Source organism: Rasamsonia emersonii (assembly GCF_000968595.1).
Source record: "Rasamsonia emersonii CBS 393.64 chromosome Unknown ctg1118621760286, whole genome shotgun sequence".
NCBI classification, from domain to species: domain Eukaryota; kingdom Fungi; phylum Ascomycota; class Eurotiomycetes; order Eurotiales; family Trichocomaceae; genus Rasamsonia; species Rasamsonia emersonii.
Window position 1 is genome coordinate 44,627 of NW_013563104.1, and position 14,001 is coordinate 58,627.

At 52.2% G+C, this 14,001-nt stretch overlaps 1 protein-coding gene across 1 annotated transcript; it reads right to left on the reverse strand.

The window, feature by feature from the left end:
• Positions 1 to 518: 518 nt before the first annotated feature.
• On the reverse strand, positions 519 to 12,887 carry T310_5463 (Ubiquitin--protein ligase; the record flags this gene model as incomplete). Its single annotated transcript, XM_013471677.1, has 8 exons — positions 519 to 613; positions 678 to 1,031; positions 1,078 to 4,884; positions 4,941 to 5,021; positions 5,080 to 7,391; positions 7,511 to 8,775; positions 8,945 to 12,842; positions 12,874 to 12,887. 8 exons carry the CDS (start codon positions 12,885 to 12,887, stop codon positions 519 to 521), a joined length of 11,826 nt encoding a protein of 3,941 aa, XP_013327131.1.
• Positions 12,888 to 14,001: the final 1,114 nt, after the last annotated feature.

Sequence of the window (14,001 nt, forward strand, 5' to 3'; positions counted from 1 at the left end):
GTCTCACTCCGCGGCAGATTAAGAGAAATGTCAAAAGAGTTTCCTTATCCGTGACTGATAGATAATAGATGTGGGGAAGCAAGTCCGCTTCCAGTAAAGACCTTCACCGCCTCAGCCCAAAACTTATCCGTCTGGATGAACCGCTACAAGATGACAAGGCTAGATGAGGTAACTTTTCAAATTGGAAGGATCTAAAAATTAATTACACACATGATAAATAACCATATCCGCAGGGCTACCGTGACACTGAAAGGGACCGGCTGACCTGCACTTCAGCCAGTTCTTTCAGTCCGTGTCGACCCCTCCCTCGTCACAACTTCACAACCTCATGAAAATCAAGGCATCAGAAATCTAAAATACAAAGGCCCACAACGCATCCTCCATCCGTCAAATGCAAAGAAAAAATTTTGGTCAATTTGAACAACCCAGCAAAAATCTCGAGCGCCAACGCATGCTTGGATATATCGCGCACATGCCCATAATTATCGCGAAGCGTAACGAAGAAAACCCCCTCGTCTTCATGCGAACCCGAAGTATTCACTGCCAGCTGTCATCGCAGTGTATAGACGCGACCTAAGCTCCTCGTAGCTTTCATATTCCGGCAGATCAAGCTCTAGATAAGACCAGTCAGCAAACCAAATTCACAATCGAAGATGAATGAGCCAGAAGACACTTACGGTTGAAGCATGTGTGGGAACTGGGAAGGCGATCTTTGTTGCCGTAGTCACGATGGATGTTGAATTTGCTAAATCCATTCATGCCCTCAAGCTCTGCGAAACCATTGAGCGGAACTTTGCTGGTTCCCGTGACAAATTGGAGCAACTTGGCACGTTCTTCCTTATCGAAAGACCGGACAGCACGCCAGAACCACTGAATCTGCGGGGACGACGGCGAGTAGTTGTGATACTCCGTGTTGTTCTTCCAGTCGTCCACATCGATCTCAGGCAGACCAGAAATCAGCAGTTCTAATTCCTGTTCGTTGAAGATGGAGATGAGGTCCGGTGGTATAATATCATGGAAACCTTTTCGATCTGTTAGCATTTATCGATGGAGTTCTCGTAGATAACGATAACTCACCTTTAAGGAAATTGTCCAGCTGTTCCTTGACGGAACCAACCAAGCGATATTCAACCACCCGTTGTACATATTCTTCCTTGTTCTCCTGGGTGACTGGAATGTTGCGACCGTTGGGGATAAGGTCAATGATCTGCTTCTCTCCAAAGTCATCCGTTTCGACGGAGAAGGTTTCGGTGATGATGTCTGTAATGTCGTTCTCCAGCATCCACACTAGAGACTTGTAGTAATCCAGGTCGAGAGTCTCCATATCCTTGAGTGACACGGGCTTCCCGAGGATTCGCTTGTATACAGCTCTGCTGAAGTGGCAATCGAGAACACGGCCTTCGTACAACGCCTTGCCAATAATGCGACCGATGAACTTGAAGAACATCAGATGCTCGGAGTTGACACCACTCAGACGGTTGGGATGGAAAGTGGTCCGATCAGAGGCGACGGGAATGAACAACGCGTAGTTCGGATTGAACATTCCACGAGCAAGAACTTGGAACCATTCTCTAGTCACACCTCCCGCATCTACACCCTCCTCACCGTGGAAACGGACATTCAATTTGCCGTATTTGACCTCTTCTGCCGTCTTGAAATAGAGAGACTTGAATGAATCTAGGAAAACCTGGTCTCTCCGGACGGAAAGCTGAAGAGGAGGGTGAGGGTGTCGGGCTTCGGCACCACGTGTGTGGAGACGACGAGTGAAGTAGTTGCGCTTGTTGTCGAATTCCAAGACCTTGGGATTCTTGACTAAGAGAGAGAATGTCCCACTCATGAGCCTTGGATTCTGGCGGACGAGCTCATTGAGGATCTTTCGATGATCTTCTGTAAACTTGAAGAACAGATTCTCCATGTTGATGACGCCTTCTGTGTCAGGAGGCGGACTAGACACAGAATACTCCCTGCCGCGCCGGGAGAGGGGCGCATCCTTCAGAGTGGTATTCTTGCAAACGACCATAAGGGCCTCGATCAAAGGAAGCAGGGTTGTAGCGACGTTCAACATGTTCTCTTTCTGCCGAATGACCGTCAAGCATTCGCTCAGTTTGCCCCAGAGCGGACCGAATGTGGAGCTTTCGTACAGGGTCTTCAACACGTCCTCTTTAGGAGCAGACGCCGGCTCCGCGCCCTTAATCTTCTCCAGACGGCTGGGGTCAAATAGGTAGTCCAGTGCCGTCAAGACACGAAGCAATTTCGCTTGATCGGAACTGGCGGGAGAGAACTTCGAAAGTGCAAGACCCTGCAAGTCAGTGCCGGTCCGCGCTTGGTGGATATGGGGCAACAGTTCATCGAGATCCGTTAAAATTGCTTCACTCAAGTCTTGCGCTTGGTTGATCAATTCTCTTCCAATGATGTCTTTGGCCCCTGGAATTGCGGAAAGGTTGTTGATTGTAGACAGGGTGTCTCGGAAAGTCTTTCCATTACACTCTCTGGCTGCCAAGATGCGGACCACCAGCTGCAGATTATGTTCCGGAACAACAGGAGGCTCCATTGTTCGTCTCTTAGGCTTATCTTCTTCAACGCTTGGCTTTGGAACCTCCGCTTCAGCCGGTTCCACTGACTCAGACGCGTCTTCTTGTAGGGGAGCGGCCTCCGTCATGGTGGTATCTTGACCAGCCTCTGTCGACTCAACCACTTCTTCCGCAGGCTCCTCTGCACCGGGTCGCTCAGGCTTCTTGCCCTTCCCTTCTTCCTGCTTCTCTTTCTCACGCCGAAGCAGTAATGTGAGGGGTTGAGTTATCGCGCTAAGAAGGCTGGACAGTTGCTCCATGCAAGTCGGGCTTTCCATGATCAACTTGCGGTCCAAGAGCGACAGCAGTGCATTCAGAGCGAACTTGTTTTCCCGATTCTCCCTGGCCTTGCCCTTACGGAATGCCTTGAGTTTGAGGGCAGAGGCAGAATCATGTTCGGTAAGGAAAAACCAGGAAATGTGCGGGTTGTACTGAGTCAAGAAAGAGAGCGTTCCGAGGCACTGCTGCACAACCATGAGCGGTGTCACTTCATTGTTAGCACTCGGAGTCGCCTGGAAAGAGAGCGTCCGCTTGGCAGATTGGGGAGTCTTCTGGGCTGCCGGTGTTTTAGCACGTAGGGATAGATGTGCAAAGCTGCGCTCGATAGCTGTGACATCCGCACTTCCATCCTGGAGAATCGAAAGCAGGAGACTGACAACCTCCACCCGGTTCTGGCGATTTTGGCAGACATTATGAAGAATGTCATTCAGTTGGTGGCGAGCGTTGCCCTGGAGAGGCATGAACATCAAGCGGAGCAACGTCGCAACGCCGGCCTTGTCGAGTATTTGGACGATCTGACGGCGCTGGGGCTTTTTGGTCTCTTGATGTTCCGCCTCTTCGTCCCGCTGCCGCTGGTCGGCGCGGCCAGCATCGCCAAACTGGGCCAATCTTCGACCGGTGAGAGCGCGAGCCTCCGAAAGGAATTCCGGACCCAGTGATGCAAGGATTTCCTCAGGCTGGTCAGCAAGGACGGCCTGCCGCAGTGACGGATCGAGAGTAGCGATGAAGCTGGCCGGATCCATATCTTCAGCATGGGCAGGAGCACCGCTTGCTGCGGCTTGCCTGCGAGCATTCTCCCGCTCTCGACGGCGACGGGCTGCCGCCTCCTGCTGCAACAGTTCTTCGCGGATTTCGGGTGGCAGGGCTTCGAGGAACTCTTGGTTTATCTCAGTCGGTTCCTCTCCTGACGCCACAGCCTGAGAACGTTGCTCTGCGAGTTGCTGCATGATAACTTCTTCCCTGAGATCTTCCGGCAGCGCCTCCAGGTACTCCGGATCAATTTCCATGCCGGTAATATCAATTTGACGACCCCTAATCGTAGTATGAACACGGCGAGGTGGTTCTGAAGGGCCAGCTTCGGGACCTTCGGTGGTAGGAGCAGCCACTTCGGCACCCCCTTCAGTGGCCTGGACATCGTCCATTGGTTCCCCAGCTTCATCTGCCTCCGCTGCCGAAGCCTGCTGTTCTGCTTGACTCTCCAGTTCTTGCTGGCGTCGCGCAGCTTCCTCCTCTTCCTTGCGCTTCTTCTCCCTTTCTTCTTCCTCTTTGGCGAGACGCTCTTGCCGTTCTTTTTCAGCCCTCTCTTCTTCGCGGCGTTTACGCTCTTCCTCTAACTCCTTCTGTCTCCTCTTTTCTTCTTCGATGGCAGGAGGAACAAGGACACGCAGCAGGGAGTTGACAACGCGTTGAGTCTTCTCTATGTAGTTACTACTGAAGAGGATGCGGGCTTCCTCTTGCCACCGGGTCGTGGTCGTTGCCAGTGCGAAGCTGACCGCTTGAGACGGGTCGTCACGAGATCGGGTAGGGGCGGTTTGCTGCCGGCCTAATCCGAAAATATCTTGGATGCGGTTGTCGGGGATGGCACGTCGATCGACATGAACATGGATGCCATCGGGGCGTGTGATCACGCCGAACCCTGGACCCCCTTGGCCCCCGATAGCCTGCATTATGGCGTTCATGAAACTGACAGGGCTGTCCATGGAGACTAGGCGTCCGGTTGAGGCGGGATCAACACTGTGAACCCAGTCCGTAAACGCCTCGGTTCCAGCGCCACGGGCCTGCCCAGGTACCTCAGGACCCCGATCGCTTCTTATCAGGAGGGGATTGGTGCCGTCATCAGTATTGCGAGAAGTAATTTGACCGCGATGCGAACGGTAAGGAGGTATCGGTATTATGCCATGACGATTGGACATTCCTTCGGGGAAGGTAGTCCATGTTGGCTGCATTCCGCGGTAGCGATGATGGTGATGGTGGTGATGGTGTCGAGGAACTGGAGGTTCCTCACCTTCCCATCCCCAGTGTTCGATATCTTCATCTAATACATGGCCGGTCAGACGCAGACTGTGTGGACATTATTCCGAGTTTACTTACCATCATAGTCCTCATAAGACCCTTGGTCTTCATCCAGGTCGTCAAGTTCTTCCTCCAGTTCGTCACCTTCCTCCTCTTCATCTGCAGCGGCGAGCATTAGTACAATAGGAACAACATGAAGAGCATGACGCAAACTTACCTTCATCTTCGTTAATCTCATCGTCTACCATGTCGTCTTGAACATCATTGCCCCGGAAATCTTCGACTCCACCAGCGGCCTCATGAAGTACACGGAAAAGATCGTCAAAGCGCTGGCTATCACCGTGTTGATCTGCCTGTCTGATGTCTTCGAGTTCGTTCTCGAATTGATTCAACATTTCCGCTTCTTCGTTGTCCTCAGACATCTCTTCGCTCTCCCATTCGTCATCATCACCTTCTGCCAGGCTGTCGTTGTCATGGTCACCGGTAATCTCTCCAGCCATCACCTCGTCGTCGGCATCGATATCGTCATCCTCATCGTCATCCTCATCTTCCTCGTCGTCATCCTCATCGTCATCCTCATCTTCGTCGATGAGAACTTCGATATCCATGCCAGTGTCTCCAGGCAAACCCTCAATAGGGCCTGGCCCTTCAATGTCCTCGTCTTCATCACTGACGACCTCTCCATCATCTTCAGGCATATCCTCTTCATAATCCATTTCTTCCCCGTATTCATCGTCGTACAATTCATCATCCTCCTCGGATTCCTCTTCGCTGGTTTCCTCCTCGTGGCTAGGCTCTAGCATACCCAAAGTGGAATGCCTGAAAAGATCAGGAGTCTCTTCACGATCATCATCCATGTCTGAAACAGATGTGGCTGATGAGATTTCGTCCTCCTCCGTTTCACCAGGTGCAGATATACTCGAGGTCTCACTCAAAATGACAGCAGTCTGCGTAAGCTTATTCAAAGGACGAAGGATGTATTTGATCACCCTCTTGGACGCAGGGAAATTCAGATCGATATCGGCGATGGAAGCAGTCAGAGCGGAGATAAAATGTTTCTCGAACATGGTCTTGGCAAGCTGCTTAGTGGACGAAGGGAAAGTGTTGTCGCCACTTGCGTATGTGTATCCACTAAGCATCTTGTCAAACAGATCAGCCAGGCACATTAAGCGTGAATATTTGACATCCAGTGGCTCATTAGAGGCCATTGCGTCCCGATATGATTTCAACGCATGTTCAAGAACAAATCGCCGCACGAAGAGCAACTCAGGTTCCTCTTCTTCATCCTCCGTATTACGTCGCCTGTTGTTTCCGCCAAATTCCCCAGTCCTCGTACACAACGCGACTATCACTCGCATTGCCCAGGCGGACGTGTTGCTGCGCTTCTTAAATGCCACAGACTCATCATGCTCTAATGTACCGACAGGGATGAGGACGTTCAGGAGATAGTTCAGGACGCCCGATCGTGGTTTCGATGGCGTAGTCGCCATAGGGTCAGCTTTGCGTGAGAAGTTAATGAACTCAACCTTGGTACGATTGTATGATGACAGAAGTTCCGTTAGGCACTGGAGGAGGAAGCAACGATAGATGTAGATAGGATGTTCATCGGCTTTGAATGTCGCCTTCTCCGGTTTCTTGGAGCTTCGTGCTGCCGTTAGATCCGCACTGGAAGACGACGGAGAGGGTTCGCCATTAGACATTTCGACATCAGTTTGTGATTCTGACCGATCAGCCCCCGACGGTTCGGCGCTTTCCGGCGCGGGCTCTTTGTCATCAACATCCTTGTAGGACAGCAATTCCGAAAGCAGATAATGAATGACACCATCTGGATGCTCGACAACAGGTGGTTTAAGCTCTACTGCTTTGCCCTTTTCTTTGTGCTCTGTCGGCGCAGTAGTTTCGCCTGGCTCTTCAGCCTTATCTTTGTGGGCATCACCATCTTTGGAGGTGTCGGCCTTGTCTGTCTTCAAGGTGAGGACCTGTGGTCGTTGATGGGAGTCATATCGCTGAAGCTTGAGCTTTTCGTTTGTAACCTCCACAAATAGTTCTGGTGACCTCAGAACCAAGTGATACATTTGCCGAACGTATCCTGTGGTATCCGTCTGCCGAGAGGACCTGGACTCGAAGTTGGCAACAATCTCACTCCTCATTATTTGTCGAATAGTCTCTTCGTCTTCCACAATGTGTCTGAGTATGAGCATGAACGAACTTTGCAATTTCTCGTTCGTGGAGCTCGAAAGCTGCTTCACCATGACGAAGAGACGTTGCAAATTTCGCTTCTCCCCCATGCGCACCGCAATAGTTCGATTCCGGGTGAGAATGACGAGAATTCGACACACGGATAGGGCGAGCGAGTCATCCTTCCCTATGCGTGGAAGGATCTCCAAAAGAGATTCGAATAGCTGCGTCTTCTCGCCATATGAAATGAGAGGCTCCTCAAGTTGTGCCGGCTCCTCATTGACGTCAGGCTCGTCAAAACTAGGGGGATTCCAACGGATCTGAGGCGGCTGAGCGTCGTCTGACAACAACCTTTCGATGACGAGCAGCACCTGACCGATCCAAGGCGAGGGTTCTTCGGTAGCCTTATCAGAAGGCGGGATTTAATGAACCCGAGAAGAGTTAGGAAACACTCCTTCAACTCCCCTAACGTTGCGGAATAGATATCCTTATCTTGAAGTATCAGCGCAAGAAGATTGGCATAGGCGGCGATCTTCTTGCCAGAAGGCCGGAGATCCCCTTCCGTCTGCAAGGAAACCAGCGACTGGACGAGCGTCTCTCCAGCCTCTTTCCGGAAACCGTCAGGATCGCGATGCTTCCTCGTGGCAGCAGCGATCAGGTCTGCCAGATCGAATGTGACATCATGATGGACATTGAGAACATCCAAGCAACGTTCTATCAGGTTGGACCTTATATTGTCACGCTCAGCGTCGAGATCCTCAATCGTGGTAACTTCTCGTCTTCTAGGCTGTTGTTCCGAAGACTGCGATGCAGGGTCGGTTGACGGATTCCCACGATTCTCGGAGGAGTGCTCTTCGACAGTGTCACTCATAAGATTTTCCTGGTCATTAAGAATGTGGTTCAAGGCTCGAGCAAGGAACTCCGCGCGGTTGCCAGAATCATCTTCTCTGTTCTGGCCCTGCTGTGAATCAGACCCATCTTCGGCAGAACGACCTGAAGCTTGAGCAAGAAGCATTGCAAGAGAGGAATGATCCAAAAGACCACCAGCAAATGGAGGAGCATCCCCCACAGGGGTGTCCTCTGAGGAATCTCCCGGAGCGGTTCCGGAAATGTCGTATGCCGGCGGCGGGAGTCTGGCCGGAGGCCGCAGCCAATTCTGCGCTTTACAATATTCCTCAGCGGCAGCAAGGACATTGTTGCAACGATAAAGAGCTTCTCGCACAAGATCCTTGTCGAAGCCTTTCTCGCGCAGCGTGGCCATCCGTTCCCTGTTGATCGTGAATACTTTCTTCGAAGGATCTGCCAAAAACTGGGGAGGGTCAGATTGTCGAGCAGCCCCAGTCTCGTTCTCCCCTTCGAGAATCGAGCGGAGGATGTCCACCAGACATTTGACGATAGAACTGGAAGCATGGTCGACAAAATCGGAACTCCACAACTCTCTGACCATTGGAAGGACCTCCATCCGAAGATCCACTAAGAATTGAGCTGGATGGAAGTAATCTGGACGATCGCGCTCTCTTTCGGTTCCAGCCAAAGCCTGTGTCTGATTCGATTGCATGATGTATCTCGCAGATGTGATTTCAGCAAAGAAGGTCAAAATGATCTTGACTCCTCCGTATGCGGACGCAAGTCGGGCAGATTGCTCTGGATCGTTAAGCTGCCCAACTTGAGGAACCAGAGCCTTAATCTCGCGCAGGAAGATATCGCAAAGACCTTTCATCACTTTCAATCCGTTCTGTTTCTTAAATGAGAGTAGGATTAAGGTCAAGCAATGGGAGTGGGATCGTTCAGCAGTAGCTAAGACAGAAAAAAAGGGGGGGGAGGTTAGAAACGAGCGTTTACGAAGAGATAGGGGAGGAAAACTCACTTTCAAAGAGCAACTGTGAAAAGGAAGACAGAATTACAATGAGGTAGGAAAGCCGATCCTTCATATTAGGGCTCCTGTTTGGAGCACCCAGCTGGAGTTGACGAAGCACAACACTGGCAATCGAATCCGCTACCATGAACGCATTCTGTCGTTGATAACTATCGATCCGCCGTTTTCCAATGATCCCATGCCCAAGCAGGTGGAAGAAGCCCGTGATTGAAGAAGGCAGAGAGCTCAAGAGATAACGAAGAGTTTGCGCGTTCTTGAATGCAGCACCGTCTTCACTCACCCTAGCCGTCGAAGGCTTAGGAAGACCTGAAGCATCACCACCTTGGGCCTGGGTGCCTTCTGGGGAGCGCGCAGCGTTGGCATCTTCATTCGCAGCAGCATTCGAGGCCTCATCGGTGTTCAAGACTCCAGCGGCGTCGTTGGCCTGTTCATTGCCCGTATCGTATCCCCTCACCTTCATGGCTTCGATCCAGCGCTCCGGGATATTCTTCTGAAGGAGTATCTCTTCCCACACACAAGCGGCATGCAGATGTCCCAGAGCCGTAACAAGGGAGGAATACCGGTCGGCTAAATTCACTTGAGTAAACGCTGAAGTCTGCTGGCTGGGACGGGTCTGGTACATAGGTGGAGTGTAAACCTCACGAAGAATGTCCGTGAGGATATGAACAGCCACCAGATGCTTCGCAAAATAAGTCCCACGAGACTTTGCGACTTCAACATTGTCACCACCGTCTCCGTCCGCAGCGCTAGCTTCGGACTCTGGCCTTGTCAGCGAGGTGAAGAAGCCATTTGGTTTCGATTCCATCCAAAAATCGGCAATACTATCAATGGCACTTTGCGCTCGCTTGACAAGAGACGGCAGGACGAGGTGCGGCTTCGTCTCTGCCATCATATGCACCAATTGAGTGAGCTCGTGATTCGCCTCACTGTTCCGGAAATCGAACGGGAGACTGGGAAGAGTGGCAAAGTCCAACACCAATTCGACGCCGCCGGATTCGATGAAGTAGGTGCAATTGGCTTGGTTTTCAAAGAAAGCCCCCAGGAATCGTAGAACGGGGTACAGGTAATTAGCGACCGTAAGTCCGTGACTGTCTTGGTCCTTCGCTTCCATGGGCCCATTTTCTGGTAAACCGAGCCGGTTCACATCACCGACTATCATCTTGCCGCCATTAGGAAGAGTAGCGTCGTTGAACTCCGGAGTAGTAAACTGTCCGCTGCTTTCGATTGATTTTTCAAACGGAACGCCAAGCTCTCCGAGCAGAGAAGAGGTACCTCCAACCACAGACTGCTTTCCCTCTTTATCCTGAGTCCACAGCTTAGCACCTGCTCCATGCTCCCAAGCTTTCCTCTTGCACAAAAGGCCAACGCGAGCAACCATGACCATGACAGCGGTCATCACTGACTGTTTTAGGGCTGGATGATGCCTAACCAGCTCGTCAAAAGTTGTTCCCAGCGAGCGCACAAGGTTGGCATCGTCCTTCATGCATTTGACGTGCTCAGGGCTCTCGAAGATTTCGAAATAGCTCTCCAGAGCGCCCGAAGCTTGGAAAAGTTCCAGCCCAGTCGAATTCAAACAAATGGCACCGAAAGCTTGCGGGATGCAGGACATAGCTTCGGTCGCTGGCAAGATTCCACGAGCCAACGGCTTGGCATCGGGTCTAATAAGATGGTACTCCGGAGTCCTGGTCTCTTCCTGGGACCACTCTCCCGAGGTCGTGGAGACAGGTCGAGACGAGGAAAGAGCTTGATCGCCGGTCGCTGACGGTTCTGGATGTTCTGGAACGCTCAAATCCCTAAGCACAATTGCTTCCAAGAGACTCTTACTGAGGCCCGCCTCTGCGATAACGGCGTAGCTAGTCGGCTCATTATGGATGAAGCTACTGAGAATGTTGACAGCTCCACTCCAAACGTGCGCACCAAAAACGCGTGCGTTCTCGAACACCAGACGGAGGGCCGTCAGCAACGGTGGAGAGTCTATCAAATTCCGCAATAAGCGATCAAACCCGCCACCACTATGTTGCATGATATGGTTGACGAATCTGAAGAGCCATCGAAGAGATTGTTGCTGGAAGTACGAGACCTCGTAGTCGACCGAGGGCGTCCGGAACTCAGGGGGAATCCCGGCTCCCCGGGATACATTCTCAAAAGCGGACTTGGTCTCGAATCCAATCAGGTCCGAAATTGCATCAAAGCCTCTGGCACTGGCAAGGGTGCCAAGGGCGTCTCTGACGGAGTGAACAAAAGTGTCGAGTAATTCTAGAACGCGAGGGTAGACGCGACGAGCCTTTTCGGTCCGAAGATTGAGAATATCGACAAACATCGGAATCAAGCCGGCGGCGACAAGAGTCTCGGGAGTCCTCGAGCCTGCGCTTGGGATCGTCCTCAGCAACGCGAACAATGCGTCTCGCCACTCATCTTGCCCGGAATCGTCCCCATCGACATCTTCACCCCCGAGTTCGGTGATCGCTTTTCGAGTCAGGAACATAAGAATGCCGTGGTTGACATTAACATTCAGGGCCGCGCAAACATCGATAGATCTCGATTTGTGTTTCGAGAGCGCGTCAAGTGCATTCAGGGCAAGCGTCTGCGTGGTCCGAGAAGCTGCGAGGTCTCCACTGGCGCCTAGGTGGACCAGTTCTGCGAGCTGATAAACAAGTTGAAGACGTTTAGGTTGATCCGTGTCGTGTTGGAGAATTTTCTGCTGAAAAACGGCTTCAGGATAGACGTAAGCCAGATTCGTGATCGCGAGGATCCGAATCGCAAGAAGTTGTTCTCGACTAGGAGAGCTCACCAGAGCTCGTGCCATACGAACCCGGTGAAGGAAGTCGTACTTCGACTCATTTGGTACTTCCGTCAATTTCGATTCCAAGAGATCTTCGACTTTCGACGAAGAAACCTTGATGGACGGAATCTCAACAACCTTCGAACCACGCCCCGTCTCCTCAGGCTTCCCTAAAGGAGTGCTGCCATACACCCCAGGCGATTCCTCCGTGCTTGATCCGCGGCTGAACCGCGGGGTGGGAAGAGTCGCACTTCGGCGTAAGGGCGTCGGGGTCGCCGGAGCCTGCTGGCTCTGCTCGGTTGCTGCACCTTCGGGCGCAGTCCTTCCCTGATCGGAAGAGCCCGAAGGATAGTATACAGCACGAACGTTGCCCCATTCCTCCCAGCCATCGCTCTCTCGCAGCAGCGAGATCATGTCATTCGCATCATGCTTCGTCGGGACTGCTTTCTCCTTTCCCTTTGTCAAGACCGCTGGAGAAGACGGAGCAACAGGCGGCTTCGTAATGACCGTGGGTCGCGGGAAGGGCGAAGCGAGTTTCTGGACCCTTTCTAAGTCGATATTGTAGTGGGCTGCCAGCAAACTCTGTTGAATGTGATTAGGACTAGCGTTCCGCTGCCGAGCATGATATCTCTGGGCCAGAGATAGGGCAAGACGCAGCGTAATCAGCAGAAGCGAATTCGAGGTCGTGTTCAAAAGGTCATTCAGACGTTCGCTACTGCTGTATAGACTGCGGTTGCCACACTTTTCCTGAAGGAGCTGAGAGAAGCTCAGGATGGCCTCCAGAAGCTCTCTGTCTCCTTCCGGTCCATAGCCGAGAGCATCAAGCTTGGCATCAATGTCTTCCCGCGTTGGCCCACTTGCTTCATTCGCATAGGAATCGGCCAGAAATGACCGACCGAAGGGCTTCGTCTGCGGACCCGAGTTCAGACCGTATCGATCGATCACGGCGGCTAGGATCTCATCGAAACGGTTCAGCACCCCGATCCAGTGATAGAGGTCACCTCGGGGGAAAGGCCATGATCGGGGAAGTGTCGCAAGATGGGAAGGAAGCTCTGGGATGGCGATTTGCGTAGATCGTGCGATAAAGTCTGAGAGATATGGTGACTGCAGTTGAAACAAGGGAATCAGCTCGAGGGCCCGGCAACTTGACTGGTTAAAAAAAAGTTGTTACTTACAATTGTAGCTTCATGCTTCGAGCCCGCCACCTTCTTAATTCTCCCCATGATGAAGCTCAGAAGAATAGGCCACCATGGGAAGAGAAAAGGTTCCCCGGAGGCTGTTCAGTCGCAGCGTGGAGTGGTGGTCGTGATGGTGAGAGAACGAAAAGAGAGTCACGGCAAGAGCTCAGTAATGACGTCTTGGGGTCTCCTGCCTCTTTTGGAAAACCGCGTCACGCAGAAGATGGTAGTCGTGAGTGTGCAAGCAAGAAAAGGAATGGAATAGGATCCTGGGGCTCGAGGAGAGAGTCCAAGGATCACTGAGGTGATTGCAGAAAGGAAGAGAGAAGGGAGTGCAAAGCTCAGGCGATGAAATGCGCTCGAGGGATCACGCAGAGAAAAAGGCCTAACCAACCGGTCCGAAGAAGCACAGAGCAGACGGTGCAGGTCGACAGCTCTGTGACATCCGACAAGCTGGGCGAGCAGAGCACAAAGAAGAAGAGGAGGGAGGGTGAGAAGGGGTATCACAAAAGGTACAGAGCAGGCTATGTGCGGAGAAGAAAAATGATGAAAGGCCGTGGTGAGCGTGGGGATTTTGCGGCGGTTAGAAGGTTCCTGAAATCAGCTAGACAAGGCGAGTTCTGATGGAGGAGGGAGCTCCCGCTGCCGCCGCCTCTCGTTTCGGGCGCGGCTGTGGCCCGCCCGCCGACCGAGCGAGCGCCTGGTTGCGCCAGCTGTCCGCCCACCGTCGCCCACCATGTCGCCGTTGAATAATGAAAACAGGCCAGCACCTTGCGATTGGGCGAGCCGAGCGACGCATTGGGCAGTCTCTGCCCATTTCTTTTCTTTATTTCTTTTGTCCCACAGAAATACTGGGCACCTTCTGCATTGCGTGTGGCGGCGGGCGCAAGAGAAGTTTCTTCTCTGCCTGTGATCACTTGCGGGTCCTGTGGAGCTTCGCTTGTCATTATGATGATGTGCTACAAACTGCAGACAATCGCTTCTCATCAACTGTGATGCTGCTATAGGATTTGCTGTCATTATTAATCTTCCTGGGTGGCGTTTATCGCAGTTCTCATTCTGACCCCACTTGCGTCGACTCGCTTGAGAAGTAGGCCCTGTCATACCTAATGCAAGTCTACGCCT